We start from the raw sequence: 18,700 nt of genomic DNA on the forward strand, positions 1-18,700 counted from the left end.
TGTGTCTCTTTTGATCTTATTGCAAATCCAAATTAGATATTTGCTGAAATTTTTGCCTTTTTGATAACCATTCCAAAGGGAACATTAGTCAATCCCTCAGACACAGTCATTGTCTTTAGAATTACCCGTTCATTCATGTCTGGCAAATTTGTCTACTATTGGGAGTTGCGATGGGCTACATCAGATTGTATAGCTCAATATTCAAATCTTTCCTGCCTAAAGGAGAGGGAAGTTTGGTATACTTTCTCATACGTCGAGTCCAGTTGTTGAGAAGAGCAGCTGGAACTGAAGGCAATCACTCAGGGAGCTTCGCTGTGGTGACACAGGGCAGTGGTTCTCAGAGTGTGGTTCCCAGACCAACAGCATCAGCATCACCTGAGAACTTGTCAGAACTGCACATTCTTGGGCCTCACTCAGAATCACAAAGTGTGGGCGTGTGTCTTAGCAACATTTTTGGTGATTCAAATGCACTCTAGTTGTTTTTTTGTTTAACCACAAAGGACATATATTGAGCATGTTTTCATATTACAACATTACAGAATGAATGTATGGATAAATTTAAAAAATACGCACAAACAATAAACAAATGAGGCTTGGATTTGCACTAAGATCAAATGCACTCTAGTTTGAAAACCACTCACTGCCTTAAGAGTGCTGTTTGCTGCAGTCCAAAGATAACAGGGCACTGCCCTACTTCTCTTAACAGGTGTTGCAACTCCACGCTGGGCTCAGTATGCTTAGTATGCCGTTTGTAACAAGCATACACTGAGAATATTTGGCCTGCTATCACTTATGGCAGCACTCTGTGAAGTTCTAAAAGTAGAACTGAGATTTGCTCCTTTACTAATTCAGAGCCACTATCTCTAACTAGAGGGTCTCATACAGCAACTTTTTCCTCAATGGGCAATGCAGACTGATTGCACCTTCTCCCAGTAGGCTGTCTACCGGAATTCCTGAATTTTCTGGCATATGGAAGGCACCCTTTTTTCATTTTCAGCATTGTTTTTCTCCTTCCTTGAGAAAGGCGATTTTATTCTAATTGACTTATATCCCATCTCTTTCCATAAAAGTATTTGAAGTGGTTTATAAAAATTGGCACGAGTAACTCAAAAAAATAGAAAATCAGGACTAAAGGAAAAGGAAAGAAATATGACTTATATCCATGTGTCCCTGTTGGATAAGGCAGCCTTTGAGAAAAACAGAATAATTTAGTATTACTACTTACAAACCATTTCATTCAGATAAAATCTGACAAAAATTTAAATGTAGATATACTCCAAAGGTCAGTAAATTGAGGTGTTTGCAAAGTGGTGCAATAGAAAGAGTATGGGCTTTGGAGTCAAATGCCTTATTTCAAATCACAGCACTTATTTACTGGCATGTTAGTAAATGACTTCAAAAAAGTCATGACCTGTAAATGATAAACACAGGTGAGGGTAGATAATTAACTACATGATGTGATTTCAAAGACACCAGGTAGATGTGCTTACTCCTCACCCCCTTTCCCAGCATCCTGCTATATCCAAATACCTTTTCCCTTCCCCCCAACACAGAGTGCATGAATTTTATTATTAAAAATAAATTTTCATTTATTCAACAAATATGTGAGCATTTATCATCATCCTTACCCTCTGATCATTTAGAACAAATTCTGGGAAGATATACTGTTAGCTTTTTAAACACTTCTATCAGTTTATCTTCCTTCCTGAAGGATTCTCTCCCTGCTGTGTGAGGAAGCGGGAGCTGGAACGCATACTCCGCAAACCTATCAAAAACAAAGTCTCCCTTAACAGGGGTTTCTAAATAGCCTTTTGAATATCTTAATAGTGTCAAATCTACCTTTGAAGTTCAACATGATTTGCATTTTCTGAGCATGGCAAAGTGCTGATTATACTTGGTGCTAATCACACAGTAACATTTTTTTTTTCAGGAAAGGTTAAGTGCCAATGCATGGAATGGTTAAATGCCAACAGTCAGCTTCAATTGTTTTTATTACAGTAAGAGGAATTTTACTCTTAATGCATAGAATTTGAAGAAAAAAATTATATAAGCTTTTAAAAGAGGCCCTTTTGACAATTATTAATACAAATGTGAAATAAGACCCTTCAAACAAATACCGATTTCAGTAACAGTTTATACATACAGCAATAATTTATTCTTAAATGTTCATTTAGTTTCTGTTGAGACACGATTCATGTCTCATTAATAAAAGAGCAGCCATCTCACCTCAAATACCAGAATATACAACAAGTTACAGCATAGCAAAAATTCTACCTACTTTCAGATAAAATCTAGTTCAGGTAAAATAGTTTCATTCAATGTTTTACAGTTACACAGATTTTTTGTTTGTTTGTTTTGAGCACAAAATAGTGTAAGTTGTTACACTATAGCTATCTAAATGAACATCATGTGACCACAGAATTGTTAATCATTACTTCTGAAATTGAACCATCAGTTTCATTCATGCAGTAGAGCAAAGCAGGCTGGGTAAACTTGTTCATCGGGAACCATATTACTGTGAATTTCACAGCCACATGATTATGATGTCAGATGGACTCACAAGGACTAAAACAGAATGGTTTTTGCATAAATACCAATTTCTCCCTGATGTAAGTTTAGTCAGTTTATAATCTAGAAATGATTGATAACAGCAATATATCATATCTTCTATCTGTAGTGTTATTTTAAGACAAGCAATAATTAAAGGATGATGGGATGGGATGCTACTTAAATACATGAAAAACATACTGTACAAATATACTTGGCTTTACCATTTTCTTCCTAACTATCAAGAGTGCCTCCCAAAATATGACCAGTGAAGATGAAGTATACTATCGAATATGGCTTCCAGAACAAAAACCCTCTAACAAGAATCAAACCTATTTACAAAATTTTTCAGTCTTTTAGTTTCATTTGAAACAAAATTTTTTTTTTGAATTTTATTTTTTATACAGCAGGTTCTTATTAGTTATCTATTTTATACATATTGGTTGAAACAAAATTTCTACATAGCAGTCGTAATTAACACTAACACATTCTTAGTTTCATCATTCCAGCTCTTTTTAAACAGATGTCACAAGGTAAGACCCAGAATGGCGTTTAGGACTTTGAGTTCCACTGGATTCTGTATTGTCACTTTTTGAATCTCGTTTCTTTGTGTTGTTATTCACTGGCGTTGGGATCTGAGATGGTCGGGCTGAAGTGCTATCTGCGCTGCTTTTCCTTGGGCTTGGGTTGTAATTAAAAGGACTCACTCTGGCAGCAACAGTCCCACTCGGTGAACTGTGCTTGCTTGAGCTGCTAGAACTAAATGGGGTACGTTCAGCTACAGAACTTTCATTAGTCTCTGATGCAGGGACAGGATGACTTTGTCCCGGTTTTCCCTCAGTTCCTTTTTGGTCTGGGGCGTCTACCTGAATAAAGGAGTTCAGGCGGTTTTCCAAACCCATGGTGCGTACAGGAGCACTACCATTGCTGACATTTTGTTTCCCCTGATTATCTTTTGAATCTTTAGTGTTTGGGTTTCCCTTTTCTGAAACAGTGTCAATCACTGGGGGAGTATTTCCTGTCGGAGATCTTCCAGATCTAGGGTTGTTAATGGGGCAGTCCTCAATTCTCACCCAAACATCCTCTGTTTTAGAAACAGCAGGTGCCATTTGATAAATCAGAGTCTTTGATTCAGCACCATTTGCAGCACCTGAGGAAGTGGTCTGAGAAGTACTACTGGTGGGAGAAATTTCACTTTCTTTCATTTTTCTCCATGTTCCTTTTGTGGCTACTTGGTTTTCTTTAGTTTGTTTGGTTCCTGAAGTAGAGTTCACATGTTTTTCATCCTCACTTTTTGCTTTTTCACTAGATTCTGATGAAGCAGAAAGAATTGAGGATGAACTCCCAGTTCTCCTCCAAGTGCTTACTCGAGGAAGGGATGATGAGTGTTTGCTGTGCTCACGTTTCCAGGTTCCTGACCTATTGATGGGAAGTCTGGAAGGACTTTCAGAATGAGAGCGTGCTATATCATGGCGCTTTACTGGTCTTCCATCATTATACTCTATGGTGGGACTGAGATTAGGTGGGAGTTTTCGCCATCCACCAGCCTGAACAGATGAATGTGTAGACAGCGACATATCAGGAAGGGAAGGACTTAAAATTGGAGTCTGTGCCTGGGACCTACTGGGAGAATCTGGTCTAGAAGATGGAGAAAGAGATTCAAATGAAGCGGATTCCTCCAATTTTCTCCTTAGGGTTGGGCTTGGAGCTTCTTTGATGAAAGTTGACTGGCGTACTAATACGGGTCTCTCTGACCTATCAGATTCACTTCCACTTGATTTAGTTGAAGACATTCTAGAAAGTTCTACCTTTTTATTGGATCCATTGCTAGTACTCATTTGACTTAGTCCTTTGGAGGCAGATTCACTTCTTGGGATACTACTGACATTCTTGGATAAACCCGTTTGTTTGGTGAGGTTCTGTTGGCTCATCTGTCTGCCAGGAGATGTGTAAGACATTTTCCCAGAACCCGAGGACTTAGTTGAAGCAGTACTAGGGGATGACGTCCTTGGCAGTTGAGATAATTTGTTGGGAGGACTTATTCCATTTCTACCGGGAGAAATTGAGTTTCGCCCTGGAGACTGCATAGGTCTACTTAATGGCTGCTGGGCAGGTCTTGAAGGAGTGGAATCTCTAGATCCTGATCTAGAAGGCCCTTTATTTGACCCAGGTGTCTGGGATGCCTGCCTCGTAACAGGGCTTAATTCTGACTTCACTGATGGCTTGGCTCCTCTGGGGGAAGTGGTAGCTGCCTGACCTTCACTAGGGCTTTTGGAGGCTGGAGTCTTAAGGGGTGGGCCTTTTTTAGAAACCGGACTTGTACTTGAAGAGCTATTCCGAACTCCTGGAATATGAATCATTGTCCTACCTCGAGAGATTGAAGGCATGTTTGTTTGAAGGGCTTGTTTCATTTGGCTTGAAACTTCCGAATTAGATCGAAGTTTTCCAGTAATCAAACTTTTATAAACTTTTTTCCCTCCTTTTATTCCTTTATTTTCAGATTCTAACTTCTTAGCTTCCAATGTACTTTTCTCCCCAGGTTTTAGAATTCGTGGGCCTTTATTACTTGCAAAGGGTTTTTCCTCTTGATCAGGTGTAAGATGAAATGGTGATCCCAGAGAGATTCCTGATTTCAGGGAAAGGATGGAATCTGAATCAGACGAAGCTTGTCTAGATAAACATGCGGCAGCAGCAGCTTGATGTAAACTACTTACTATGGAATTTGCACCTTCCTGAATAGCTTTCCAATCGAAATTTTCTGAATCAGGGGATAAACCATGTTCTGAATCTGGTCTCTGTATATCTTTCAAATCGAGTGTCAAATCTTCTGCTAATATGCCACCCGTATTTCTGGGACTATGCTTTTCATTATCAGCCTTGAGTCTTGAAGGCTTTTTCTTTTTTGGCATTGCAGAACTTATACATTCCTGCAACAGGTCATCTTCAGAATCAATACTGAGAGAACTGAGAGAACTGTTTCTTGAGAAACAAACAGGGGTATCTTCAACGTGAAATGATTTAGGAGCATAACCTGACGCCTGAGGTTTACTTGGTTCTCCCTGTGAGTCAGGGGGCTCTGTCTCTTTGATAGGTTCATTTTCCTTGCTGTTGTTGTTTTCTTGATCAATGTCACTAAGAGAACTTAGAGAGGAATTTCGGGAAAAGCAAACCGGAGTATTTTCAATAGCAAAATTCTGTAATTTCTCGTCTGTTGCTGCCCCTCTGTCTGGTATATCTTTGGAGGGCTGGGGAAAAGTGGATTGCTTCTGCAGCACGGGCTTAGGCTGACCTCGATTTATTGGATGTTTTGGAACAGCTTGTGTCTTATTAGCTGATTGTTGGTTTGAGGTTAGTTCTGTGTGGCTGGTAATTTTAGCTTCTGATTCCTTACTTTCCTTCCCCTTTCTTAATTCAGCCTTTTCCCTGGAAAGGTCGACATCATCATCATCAAAATCTAGAGAACTCAAAGAATCATTTCGTGAAAAACAGTATGGAGTGCCTTCAATAGGTGTGTAATGATGAGGTGAATCAAAAGTAAAACTTCCTCTGACTCGATCTTCATTATTTGGGACCTTATCATTGAAGTCCTTGGAATTATTTTTCAAGTTCTGTTTCTTTGAATCTTTGTTGTCTGAGAAATTTCTTTCAGCATTTAAATTATTTTTTGAGTCTGTATTTTTCCTTACACGTGTCCTGTATTCAGTATTTTGTGGTATAGGTTTTACTGGTGAAGTAGGTTTCTTCTTCTTACCATCTAATTGATTTTTGTTAGTTCCAGATGAAGACATGGATGCTTGTTGGACCTGGTCCATTATCTTTTTCACACGGAAAGGCTTGTGACTTTTCCCTTTGGGCATAGCAGAATTAATGCATTCTGCAAGAATATCGCCTTCTTCTGTTTTATTGTCATCCAGTTCAGGTATAGTTACAGATGAGGCTTTCCCTGTTTGAGCCTCATCTGTACTTCTGCCTTCTGTAGGAATGGTGTCTCGTTTTTCAAATTCACCTGACTGTGTTCCTGCTCTAACACCTTCTCCAGCAGCTAACTCATTTGGAGGGGATTCTATCGTTAGATCACTTAGAGATGTAGCTGTGGAAAAGTTTATAGGTGTCCCTTCTACACAATACACCCGAGGCATATCATCTCCTGGTGTAAAACTAACATGCTTTTGTGCCTGTAATCTGTTTTGTGATGGCAGAAGTTTGTACACAGGCAGTTGACTTGGTTTCCTTGCCACAGGTGGAGGTAATTTGGAAGACGTCTGGGCTGGCTTTTTGGCTTTGCGTGAAGATTTTGTTGGCATGGCAGAAATAATACACTCTTCTAGTATTTCAATATCATCATCATCTGAATCTTCTAACAGATCTTTTTCAGAATCAGTGGGTTTTTCTGCCTCTTTTCCCTGGCTTTCATTTGATTCTTCAGGCTGCTCATTTTCTGTTTCATTCCCATTGTCATTTTCCTGAACCGGAGGCATTATTCTTAATTCCACATCTTTCTGAATAAATGGCTCATCGAGGCTCAGAGCACTCAGGCTAGATGAACAAGAAAATCCATCAGGAGTACTTTCTGTGGCAAAATGTAACAAAGCATCAGCATCTGGAAGAACCTGGACCCTCTGTACTGCAGCATTTACAGCAGCTTGCTTAGGGCCACCTTCTCTCTTCTCAGCACTAGGTGCTTTATTTTTAGGTACTTCTTGCTTAGTCTGAGCGGACTGAGGAGGAGGGGGAGGAGGGGTTTTACTTCTGCTTGGCGGCATGGTTTGTCCAGGGCTATCTGGAAGGTCACTGGGGCTTATAATGCCACTCACCATTCCACTGCAGGGTTCACTCTGAACGGAGCTGGCAATTGAACGACTCTCAAAACTATCAAGTGAACTGACAGAAGTACACCTGCTAAACATGAGTGGAGTCTCCTGAACGTAGTGCTCTGGTGGACTTTTAGGTGTCTGAGCACCACTCTTTGATGGAGATTTGGCCCCTGAAGAAAATTCAACAGCTTTGTGCCTGGTTGATTCTGAAGATAAACCAGAAGCCTGGAGTCTGCTGGATTTGGTTCTAATGTGCTGTGACACTGTTGGAACTTCACTCACAGAATCTTCCGTTGATCTAGTTCCACTGCTTTCTTTTATTTCTGCTATTTGTAGGGTATTAGCAGAATCTGCTTCTTGTGTTGTCTGATCACACCCTATTTCATCTTCAGCTGATGACAAAGATGATAATGAACTACACCTTGAAAAACATATTGGGGTATCTTCTACACAGTAAGTCTGTATTGTTTCTTGGTTGATAGAGGGAACTTTGCAAGAGGAAGAGGTGGCTTTTTGGGTCTGACCACTCCTGCTCTGTGCTGAACTGTGATGGAGTTGATTCTGCCTCTTGGCATTAGATGAAGGTGTGGCTGTATTCTCACTGCTTGAAGAGATGTGTTCAGTTTTAGTGCTCTGTCCAGATGAATTCTTTGAGAATGAAAATGCTGGTTTCTGTGAAGAAGGAATGTCTGTGGTATATTTTAAACTATAATCAATAGGCTGATCCACATGATGTTTTTCTTCATTATATTTCATGCTATAATTGGTTGGTCTCTCTTCTTCCTCATGTTGCTCTTCCTCAGAGTAACGTTCACTATAGTTGGTTGGCTTATCATCTTCATAGTCATCTTCCTGACACAAAGACTGATTTACATTTTGATTAATTCCATGATTAGAACCTACTCGATTTGTTTCTGAACCATTGGCTGCTCTTGACCTATATGGGGAAACACATTCTTGCTGTCCAAAATGTGGTTGGAACTTGAGGTGTTTATCATCAGTGCTCTCAGGATATACAGGATAAGTTGTGCTTTGACTCCTTGATTGTCTTTCCTCATTTTGTTTTATTTCATCTTCTATTATATGTTTGGGTCTTGCCCACCTTTCATTCTGTGAAGGACTTTGCCTTCCGGAGTTCAACTGTTCATCAGAATATTTAAGACTATAATTTATTGGTGTATCTAGTTCTCCATCATTATCATCCATATGATTTGCACTATGTATTTTATGGGCTAGGTCAGCTGGATACTGACCATAGCTGCAAAATTTACTTTCCTCATCTTCAGAATAGGATTCAACTGAAGGTTTCATTTGACCTCTTTTACCATAACCATCACTACTGCTGACACTATTTAAACTATCATTTGAAGATCTCTTGTATTCTACTTTGGCATATGGCACTGGACATGTCCTGTTTGAGTTTTCTGACTTGGTGAAGTTGTAAGAGTTTGCATGTGTGTGGGCGGTAGAGCTTCTTCTTAGTGCATTCCTCTCATCTGTTCCACAATGTAGTTCTGGGGTAGACCCAGAACTTCTGTCTTCCTGGGAGGTATGAATGGCTGATACTTCTTCCATGACTTTGGCAATCTGGGCTGCAGTGGTAGAAATCTGCAAACCTCGCTTCGAAGAGGTTCCTGGATTTTCTGTTGCTGGGTGGTAGTTGACTAGGCTAATACCTCGTTCTCTCTCCAAACTTCTATCTTTCTCAGAACGAGAACTATCTAAACTTCCCCTTGATGAAGAGGAGCTGGGCAACACTGTAGTATTTAAATATGGTGACAAGACAGTCATGTTTCCAGTATTAAAATTGTCTGACCTATTATCATCATGTCGATTGGTGTCAAAAACATAGTCACCATAGAGATTTTGCTTGTGTCTCTGCTTACTACGATGAGATGCCTTGGGACTTAAATTGTCAATATTGTCAAAAGTTTCTGATAAATGCTGAGCATCTAATTCTGCTTCTAGGGCTTTTTGTTTCCTGACATGAAGAGAAGGCAAGCTTGAACCAGGAGACATGATATTGGCATCCTTATACTTTGCAGGTCTATTTGCCATGAGATTCCTTAAAGCTGCAGCACTTCCCATAGCAATCATCTTGTGCTTTGAATGAATGAGGTTCTTGAGCATGCTGACTGCTCCCATGTCCCATAATGCTTCCTGATCTTTAGGATTTCTTGCTGAGAGATTCCACAAGGTTCCACATGCATTACTGACTATTGTCAAACTGTGAGATTTCAAGTGTTGTAATAAGGTTTGTAAGCAATTATTCTCTCTTAGGATTTGCCTGAAATAAAAATATCACAAAAGTAAGGTAAAAATCTGTTTGTAGTAACAACAAATAAAAGGACAGAAAACAAATTTAAATCTAAAGATAACTACTAAAGCTTATTAACAACAGGCATAATAAAATTACACCAAATTATACTATAAATTTCAGGCATTGCCTATTACCTTTTGTTCTATCTTAGTTCATTTAATGTCTATTGTTTTAAAGTACTCATCTGTCAGAGTAAAAGAAGTAAAAGCGTTAAGTTTAATCAATTCTGCATTTCCTATTCTGACCCAATAGCTTTAAACACTTTTCCTGAGTAGATGTATTTACTTTATTTACATAGTGACGGAGTTTCTCAGTTTGAGGAGTACAGATGTATTATGAAATCTTAAGCTGAACAAGGGCTGTGGTAATTTAATCTCTGGATGGGCACCACAATGTTGACAAACTGAGACATCTCAGAAGAGGTAGACAGAAGAAACTGATTGACAATAGATCTTAACAAAGTCAGGGAGCACACTGTAAGCTCCTAGGTCAGCAGAATGACTTTTAGATAATCTTTCTGCCTCTGGTTTGATTTTGTAATACTGCCATTCCCCCTTACAAGTGTTCTCGGGCAAATTGTGTGTAGTCGTTATTTCTAAAAATAAAGTGAAAGAAAAGTTTTCAAAACATTAACTATAAAAACAAGAGTTAAGAGTCAGCATAATGAATGTTAGGATCTGAAAGAGCTATGGCTTAAGGCATGGTAAAATGAAGTTTAATGACAGCACAGCTGGCACTGGTGGGCTCTAAAACTGATAGGCAAGGGTGCAGTAAGCTTTACCATGGCGGCTCTCTAGCAGTCCAGTAGACACCTGAGTGCTACTGAGTCTAAGAGGTCTTCTAAGGGCTATAAGGCTGGTAGCTGGTGCATGAAAAACTTAAAGATGTTTACATTCTTTTCAAAGCCCTTCTACTAAAGGTACCTCATAGTCTTTTTGAAAATGAGAGAGGAACAATACAGGATAAAATAAATAAATATGCTGTGAAAGATACCCATGTTTTTGTTGAGATAATACAGAGCTCAAGTTCTGAAGATATGTACCTGAGGTGCCTCTTAGGTTTCACAGCTCTAACAGATTGGATGAATGGTGGTTGGCTGAAAAATATTATCATTATTGATGTTATGGCACCACTAGAAAAATGTGAGCCATTGTACTCTCTGGATCATAACCACAAGGTTTTGTTTCTTATAAACCTCATATTCGTTTAAGCTGTGCTAACATATAGGAAAGGATTTTCTTCTCTGTAATATTTATGACTTTCATTTTTTCTTCTACACATGGGTTATACCTCTCAAGTATCATTTATTTCTAGACATCTTTATGATACTATGAACTTGTATTAGAATAAATGTGTTAATGAATAATAAATCAGGAATTAATAGTTATATTTTCATTGTCATAAATGTAATTTGGCTTAGAACTTGCATAATTACACAAAACACTGCTTACAGTTGAGTCTTTCTGAGAGTATGAATCTTACAATTTCATTTAAAAGTAATATAAAACCCTGTATTTACCTGTGGTCCTCATTCGTAGCTATCAAGCTGGACACATTCCGTAATATCCCACCTCCACTTTCAATAATAGCTAAAGTATTTGTCTGGCTCCGGTAAGTGAGAGTGCCAACCAAAAATGCAAGCGCACCATCTACGGCACATATATCAGCTTTATTCTCAGTGCAGTGTGCTGACAAATTCCATAAGGCACTCAATACGCTTTTGAGGGTTGATTCCTATCAAGAAACAGAATATGTGTCATCTAATTAGAGCTGGAATTTCCTTCTTATAACGTCTATGTTTACTTCTATTGAGGAAGCTTTTTTTTTTTTTTTCCCCCTCTTTAAATCTTCCCTGCTGCCCATCCTTCACAGGTAAAGTATTAGGAACTCCTCATTTAGAAAAACTTTCATAAAATACCAAATCGAACTTAAGACAGTGATATCCCCATGAAACAAGCAGAATGCAATATTAAAATAATGACCTTTATGAACTTATCTAAATGTTTAGATGGTGCACGCATATCTCACAAGAGCTTATATTAGAATATGAAACAGAACTGATGTGCATTCTAAAAAGATAGCATTTTCAGGACAACAGAAGCTAGAAAAAGCCCTCTACATGCCGATATGGAAAGATATCTAGATGTATCATTAAATGAAAAGAGCAAGTTGCAGAGGAGTATGTGCAATCTTATTTGTATAAAAACACACATATATATTTATGTGTGGTTGATTCAAAAGTAACAATGTAACTTATTAAAAAGAAAGCATACTAGAAAAACTCCAATTTCTTAAAATCCCCATAATTGAAAAACCAGAACTCCCTGGTATACAGTATCACAGTAAACTGACAAATTATAAATGCCACAGAAAATACTCTGAGTATTCAATTAAGGATATTTGGTCAAAACTTGCCATGATCCTGATGTCAGTCTTTCTTCTTACTACAAATCAATCAGGGAACAAACAAACATTCATTAGAGATCTACTCTGTGCCTATCACAAGTAGAGGCACTCCAGAAAACACAGCAACTGATACTTGCTTTGAAGGTGCTAACTGTTTACTCTGGGGAAAAAAGAATGCAAAATCATACTTGAAACCAAGGGCTCTAATGGAAAGATTATTCCCATCTGAATTTAATAAATTAAGTAAAATATTTCATGGAGGAGAGCAGCTCTGCAGAAGACAAGACATGTACATTCAGAGAGAAGGCAGGGGAAGTAGGAGGAAAGGCAGGGGAAGTAGAAGGAGGAAAGGCATGGAAGTGGAAATAAGCAAGGGAGGACTAAAGAACAGAAAGAAGACACAGAGGAAGTCAAAGTCCATGCTGGGGCATTGTGGGAAGTAAGGTCAGAGAGGTAAAAGAAGGCCCTGAATGTCATGGCAAACATTTTGGGCCTAACCCAATAAGGAACTAGCCATTGTATTCTCTTCATCAAGTTATTAAATGAATAAAACAATGTAGGAGCAGGTTTAGATACTACTTATCAGGAAGCAGGGAAGAAGTGCTTTCACCACTGAAGATGTGAAAAGGCTAAGAGCTCAATTTTAATTATATTGTGAATGAGGTAAAAGGTGGGACATTCAAAGTATCCTGAGAACAGAAAAAAATGGCAAGAGTTTAGAGGAGTGAGCTAAACTTACAACTGACCTAGAGGTGAGACTTGAAGGTAGGAACATAGAAGTTGCTCTTCAAGACTACATGTAGAGGGCCAAGGGTCTTGTTTCAAAGAAGCTTTATAGTTAAAGGAGACAAGGAGAAATGATTAGATGTTGGAAGTACAGGTGGTAAAAACAAAGGGAAGAGATTCAGTAAGGAATGTGATCAAAAAGTATCAAATATAGGTGTAGGTAGAAAAGAAATACCCTAGTTAATCTATAAGTCTAGATTTTGTTAGAAGCAATATATTAGAAAGGACTGAAGAAGGTATGGCCAGTTAAGAAATGAAGCAAGTGACTACATGTTCAGGGTTTTGGTTCTTACAGGAAAAAGAGGAACACTGCAGAAGTTAGAAGAAGCAACAGAGGATTTTTGTTTTCATTTTCAAAATATTGGGCTTCTTACAGATAGCTGAAACATAAAAAAGCCGACTTCTCTACACCCAGTAGAGAAGATATAGAAGACAAGAATAAGGGACTAACAGCTTTGAGTAAATAGCCACGCATAGGGCACAGAGTGCAGGTGAAGGAAAGATTCTGCTGTGTAGAAGAGTAAGAGCCAGCGAATGATGGTAAAATGATGCAGTACGTGGGGAACATGGAAGGTAGTTTTGGTTCTTGTGGCCATTAGTAGTAAACGAAGTTGACAAGGAAGAGATGACAAATTGAAAAAGAGAATAAGAACGTTTATAATGACGGCTGCACTGAATGTAGAAAAAGAGGGAAAAAATAAATTCTAATACTGCTAACCAGAGCAGGCCCCAACCAGAATTGGATATTATAAATTTCTGATGGGCTACTTTTTCCAAGATTGGCCCTTGCATTAAAAATTTATAGATGAATTTAGGGAGAAATGGTCTTTAAACTACTACTCTTCCTTTACAAGAACAGGCTATGTCTTTCCATCTATTATGGTCTTCTCTTACATTTCTCAGTAGGATGTGTCTTTTAACCTAACTTTCTTCGTTTGTAGCAATTAGTTTGTATGTACATCTTTGAGGTCCTTGAGCGACAATAAAATAATGAGCTATTCAGCAGCAATACAAGTTCCCATAATACCTACAAATACATTAAATCTTTCTGAAAACACACAAGCTTGATAAGAAAGGAGTCTTAAAGTGTACATGGGGCTAATTTTTTTGTATAATTTTATTAAGGTATAATTAGAGCATAAACTGCTCATATTTCAAGTGTGCAATCTGATCATTTTTGATGTGTGTGTATGCCAAGATAACATTTATATCACCCCTCCACTTTCCTCATGCCACCCATAATCCAACCCCAACCCCAGGCAACCGCTGTTCTGATTCCTGTCATTGTAGATTATTGAATGTATCAATAGGTCATTCTTTTTTTTTTTAATAGCCAAATTGTATTCCACAATTTGTTTACCCATTTACCTATTGATGGACATTTGCGTTATTTTTAGTTTTTGGCTATCACAAATAATCTTTCTGTGAATATTTGTAAGTCTTTGTGTGAATTTAAGTTTTTGTTTCTCCTGGGTGGCCAGGTTGTATGGTAGGTAAATGTTTAATTTTAAAACACTGCCAAATGTTCTCTAAAGTTGGATAGGCATACCTCAGAGATATTGCAGGTTTGATGCCAGACCATTGCAGTAAAGCCAATATCGCAATAAAGCCAAGTCACATCATTTTTTTTTTTGGTGTGCATATAAAAGTTATGTTTACACTATACTGTAGTGCATATAAAAGTTATGTTTACACTATACTGTAGTCTATTAAGTGTCCAGTAGCATTACGTATAAAAGTACATACTTTAACTGAAGTATGTACGTATAAAAGTACATACTTTAACTGAAAAGTAATGCTGTTGGAAAAATGGCATCGATAGACTTGCTTAATGCAGGGTTGCCACAAACCTTCAATTTATAAAAAATGTAATATCTGCCAATTGCAATAAAGCAAGGTATGCCTGTGCGCCACGTAACATTCCCGCCAGCAGTGTGAGAATTCCAGCTGCTTAACATCCTTGACAACACTTGGCCAATATTTAAAATTTTAACCAATATAATATCTTTAATGGTATCTCGTAGTTGCAATTTGTATTTTCCTGATGACTAACAATGTTGAGTATCTTTTCAAGTGCTTATTGGCTATTCATGTATCTTCTTTTCTGCAGTGTGAGTACAAGTGTTCTGTTGATTCGGTAGTGTTTTAAAGGTATCTTTATGCAGACCCTAAGTATATGTAAGTATTTCCTTTTTTTCCCAGTTTTGAGATATAGTTGACATGTAACACTGTTTAAAGTATAATGATTTGACTTACAAACATCATGAAATGATTACCACAATAAGTTTAGTGAACATCTATCATCTCATATATACACAAAATTAAAGAAATAGAAAAAAAATTTTTTTCCTTGTGATGAGAACTCAGGATTTACTCTCAACAATTTTCATATATAATGATACAGCAGTGTTAATAAGATTTATCATACTGTATATTACATCCCTAGTACTTATTTATCTTATAACTGGAAGTTTGTACCTTTTGACCACCTTTGAATATTAACTTTATATCCAGTTATTTAGTCGAATACTTATTTCTAACAATTTTTCAGTTGATTTTCTTGGGATTTTCAGGTATAAAATAATTTAGAAAAAATACATAAGTAAACAAACAAAACATCCCCAGACTCTTCCTTCTCTGAAAAGGAAATTTTGAAGAGAAAAATATGTAGGCTCTGGATCAAGGAGGACTGGTTGGGTGAAAGGAAATTCAGATTAGCTAAAAAGACTTGCTTAGTTCCTCTCAAATTAAAAAAAAAATTGCTTAGTTTCTGAAGTAGATATACTATCTGGAGATTATTTCCTTTTGTAAACAAATTATTATTTGAGGGATTTCTCACCTTTGGGTCTGATTACCTCTTGACAGGGTGACTATCAGAATTTGAGGACTCAGGTAGATTGAGATTTGGGCAGCAAAGAGTTAACACTCAACACCAGTGATTGGCAACTGAGGGTGATTGTGTCCCTTTTCCTTTACAGAGGACATCTGGTAATATGTGGAGATATTTCTGATTGTTACGACTGAGGGGAAGGTGTACTGGCATCTACTGTGCAAAGGCCAGGGATGCTGCTAAACATCCTACAAGGCACAGATCAGTCCTCCAAAACAAAGACTTATCTGGTGCAAGATGTCAACAGTGCTGAGTCTGAAAAACCCTGACTTATACTAGGCTACCTTGTACAATCTTTTCTGGCTTAATACTTTAGGAGTTTGGAGCAGTCTAAGTCTAGGGATAGGTAAGATAAGAGGGTCAGAAATTAGTGAGTCTCAGGAGTGGGAGATGGCAGCAAAAAAGTATCCCAAGATGAAATCCCTATTGTAATACTAAATATTTTCAAAGGTACCTTTTTCACTTCCAAAGCACATTCCATCAATGCTTTCACACTTCCAACTTCACGCAAAGTCTTTTTACTATTTACATCTGCTCTCCAAGACAGATTCCTCAAAACACTTGCAATAACCTGCAAATAAATCAATTTTAGAATAATTTGTTTATAAAATTATTCATACTAGTTGCTTTCTTGTTCGTAATGTTAAGAGTAGAAATATATTAATAAATAAATTTCTTCTAAATGCTAATATAGTGCCAAAAGGAATTCCTACAATATAGTTATTTTCCTCTATTTTGGTGTTAATGTAGCCACAATTTAAACATGAGACGCTAAACAGTGAGCCACAGCTTAAATTAATCTAAATCAGGGTATTAACCCACTAATAGCCAAGAAAAACATTTGAAATTCTAAGCAGTACCTGCTGTAAGTCCTCACTTTCAGATTTTAGTTGGGCCACAAGTGCTCTCATGCAGCCTTTCATAGAGCATAGTGTAGCCTGTAAAATCAAATATTGCAGAGGGTCAATAATGAGGCAACCTGGAGCCATGCTTTATTTTTGACTAAACTTCAAATCCAGTTTCAATCATCTCATTTCAATCCTAACTAATGTTTTACCCATAAAAGAACTAGAACCAGATTACATAAATGAAAGACAAATACCCTCCTAATCCTTCGGTATTTGTTCTTTTCTTGGTAAACCGGAAAAATAAAATGAATAAATGATAAGAAACAATAAGCAAAGGGTTTTAAAGTCTTTTATTCGGATGGACCCAACACATGTATAACACTTGCACCAATCATCAAGATTTCCAGATTTTTGCTATCATTCCCAGGAATAGTATTTTAAATGTGATCACATAAATCCACTACTGTGTTCCATCTTTTGCCTTCGTTTAGGCATAAGACAACCAAATGAGTAAGGATATGCAGTGAGGCATGAAGTACAGGTTTTTGTTGGTCAGTGTTTAATGAGGAGAGTGACAAGAGAGTCAGTGAAAAGTAGTTTGTATGAAAGTAAAATAACTCACACCAGAGATATCGTAAGAAATGGATCTTATAAAACATACCTTGTTGGCTACATCTCCGAAAGTCAAGTTTGTCAAAGCCATTCCTGCATATCGTCTTAAGGTAATACTGTAGTGGTCATTAGTAAGTCCATACATTTCACAGTCCACTTGCAATAATTCTGCAATGGCCTGCAGTCCCCCTAATTTAAAAAGGGCAAGAGGAAAAAGATAATAATCTAAAATAAAACAAATGGGTACCAAGTTTATAAATTATTAGGAAAAAATCTCAAAGAATGAGAATATATAAATTTAATTTTGTCTTTAGAATTACAAGCTACAGAAAATACTATAAAGGACTTTTGTGTAATATACTTATAAAGTACAAGTGACAACTATTCCATTTTCTGCCAGTTTCTCCACCCTCCAGCCCCTTGCCTTACTGAGTGAAATGAACATTATACTCTATTTACTGCACATACACTGTATCTTGTCACGGATGAAGAAGGCTGTTTTCTAACACTAGGTCTTCCTGAATGTAAGCAGAAAAAGGTAACTTATTTTTATTATTAGGACTTTACAAACACTCTTCATTGTCACACACTGTGGCCTAATCACTTTAATATACTTTTATCTCCCAAATAATTTTTAGTATCCTTAGGAAGACTAAAACTTCTAAATGAAACTGTGCATGAAGCAAAGCTTATTTTTTTTATGAAAAAGAATGACCTATTCAACTTATTACTAAGCTCTATAATTTTTAATTATATTTTTAATTTTTACTTTTTTTTGATACTCATGAAGTGTCAAATACCAATACTAGGATTTAGTATCTTCTTTCCCCTTGATTCCCACCAATGGGTATACTTAACAACGCCCACAGTGGTCAGCAGTAGGAAGGCAAGGAGGAAAATGAAGGGAAAGGAAAGGAAAAGACATAAAGGAAGGGGTGGTAAAAAGACAAAAGACAAAACAAAACAAAAAGACAAAAGGTGAAGCAAAATGGTGAGGGAGTAAATAAAAAGAAAAATAAAAATGCATATGGAGGTTATTCAAAATATTATTCATCATCAATATTAATCATCATGGGACTGGAGACATTCTTTTGTCAGAGAAGTGGCTTAGACAGAAAAAGAGAAGATGAATATAAACGGGCAATTCTTGGATACTGTAATTCTGAACAATCAGGTCATTAATCTGAAAGAGGATCGGTACATTTTTGTAAATGATCTAGAAGGGTCAGTATGTAGATGAATCAGCAAGTCTGCAAAATAGACCAAGTTCTATCTTGGGTCAAGAATGCCAGGCCAAGGGATTTAACTCTTGGAACATTTGTGTAAATCTTTATAACTAGCACCAATGACAGATGAGTTTGAATGTAGGTAAGTAAAAATTAATTTGGTTAAGGGAAATCCAAACCGTATTTAGGAAGATTTTCCTCCATCCACCCATGATGATGGGAAGATAAACAGCCAACGAAAAAAACAGCCA

At 37.3% G+C, this 18,700-nt stretch overlaps 1 protein-coding gene across 11 annotated transcripts in view; it reads right to left on the reverse strand.

The window, feature by feature from the left end:
- Positions 1-3,062: 3,062 nt before the first annotated feature.
- The window catches only part of APC (APC regulator of WNT signaling pathway), a 135,938-nt gene continuing 120,300 nt past the window's right edge, over positions 3,063-18,700 (reverse strand). For all 11 annotated transcript variants that reach the window (XM_065874752.1, XM_065874756.1, XM_065874749.1 and 8 more), the window contains 5 exons: positions 17,273-17,412; positions 16,624-16,701; positions 16,218-16,334; positions 11,201-11,415; positions 3,063-9,648 (listed from right to left, as the gene is read on the reverse strand). In XM_065874752.1, coding sequence (XP_065730824.1) covers positions 3,063-9,648; positions 11,201-11,415; positions 16,218-16,334; positions 16,624-16,701; positions 17,273-17,412 — 7,136 coding nt within the window. The remainder of the gene's footprint in view (positions 9,649-11,200; positions 11,416-16,217; positions 16,335-16,623; positions 16,702-17,272; positions 17,413-18,700) is intronic.

Source organism: Phocoena phocoena, chromosome 3, assembly GCF_963924675.1.
Source record: "Phocoena phocoena chromosome 3, mPhoPho1.1, whole genome shotgun sequence".
Classification (NCBI taxonomy): Eukaryota; Metazoa; Chordata; class Mammalia; order Artiodactyla; family Phocoenidae; genus Phocoena; species Phocoena phocoena.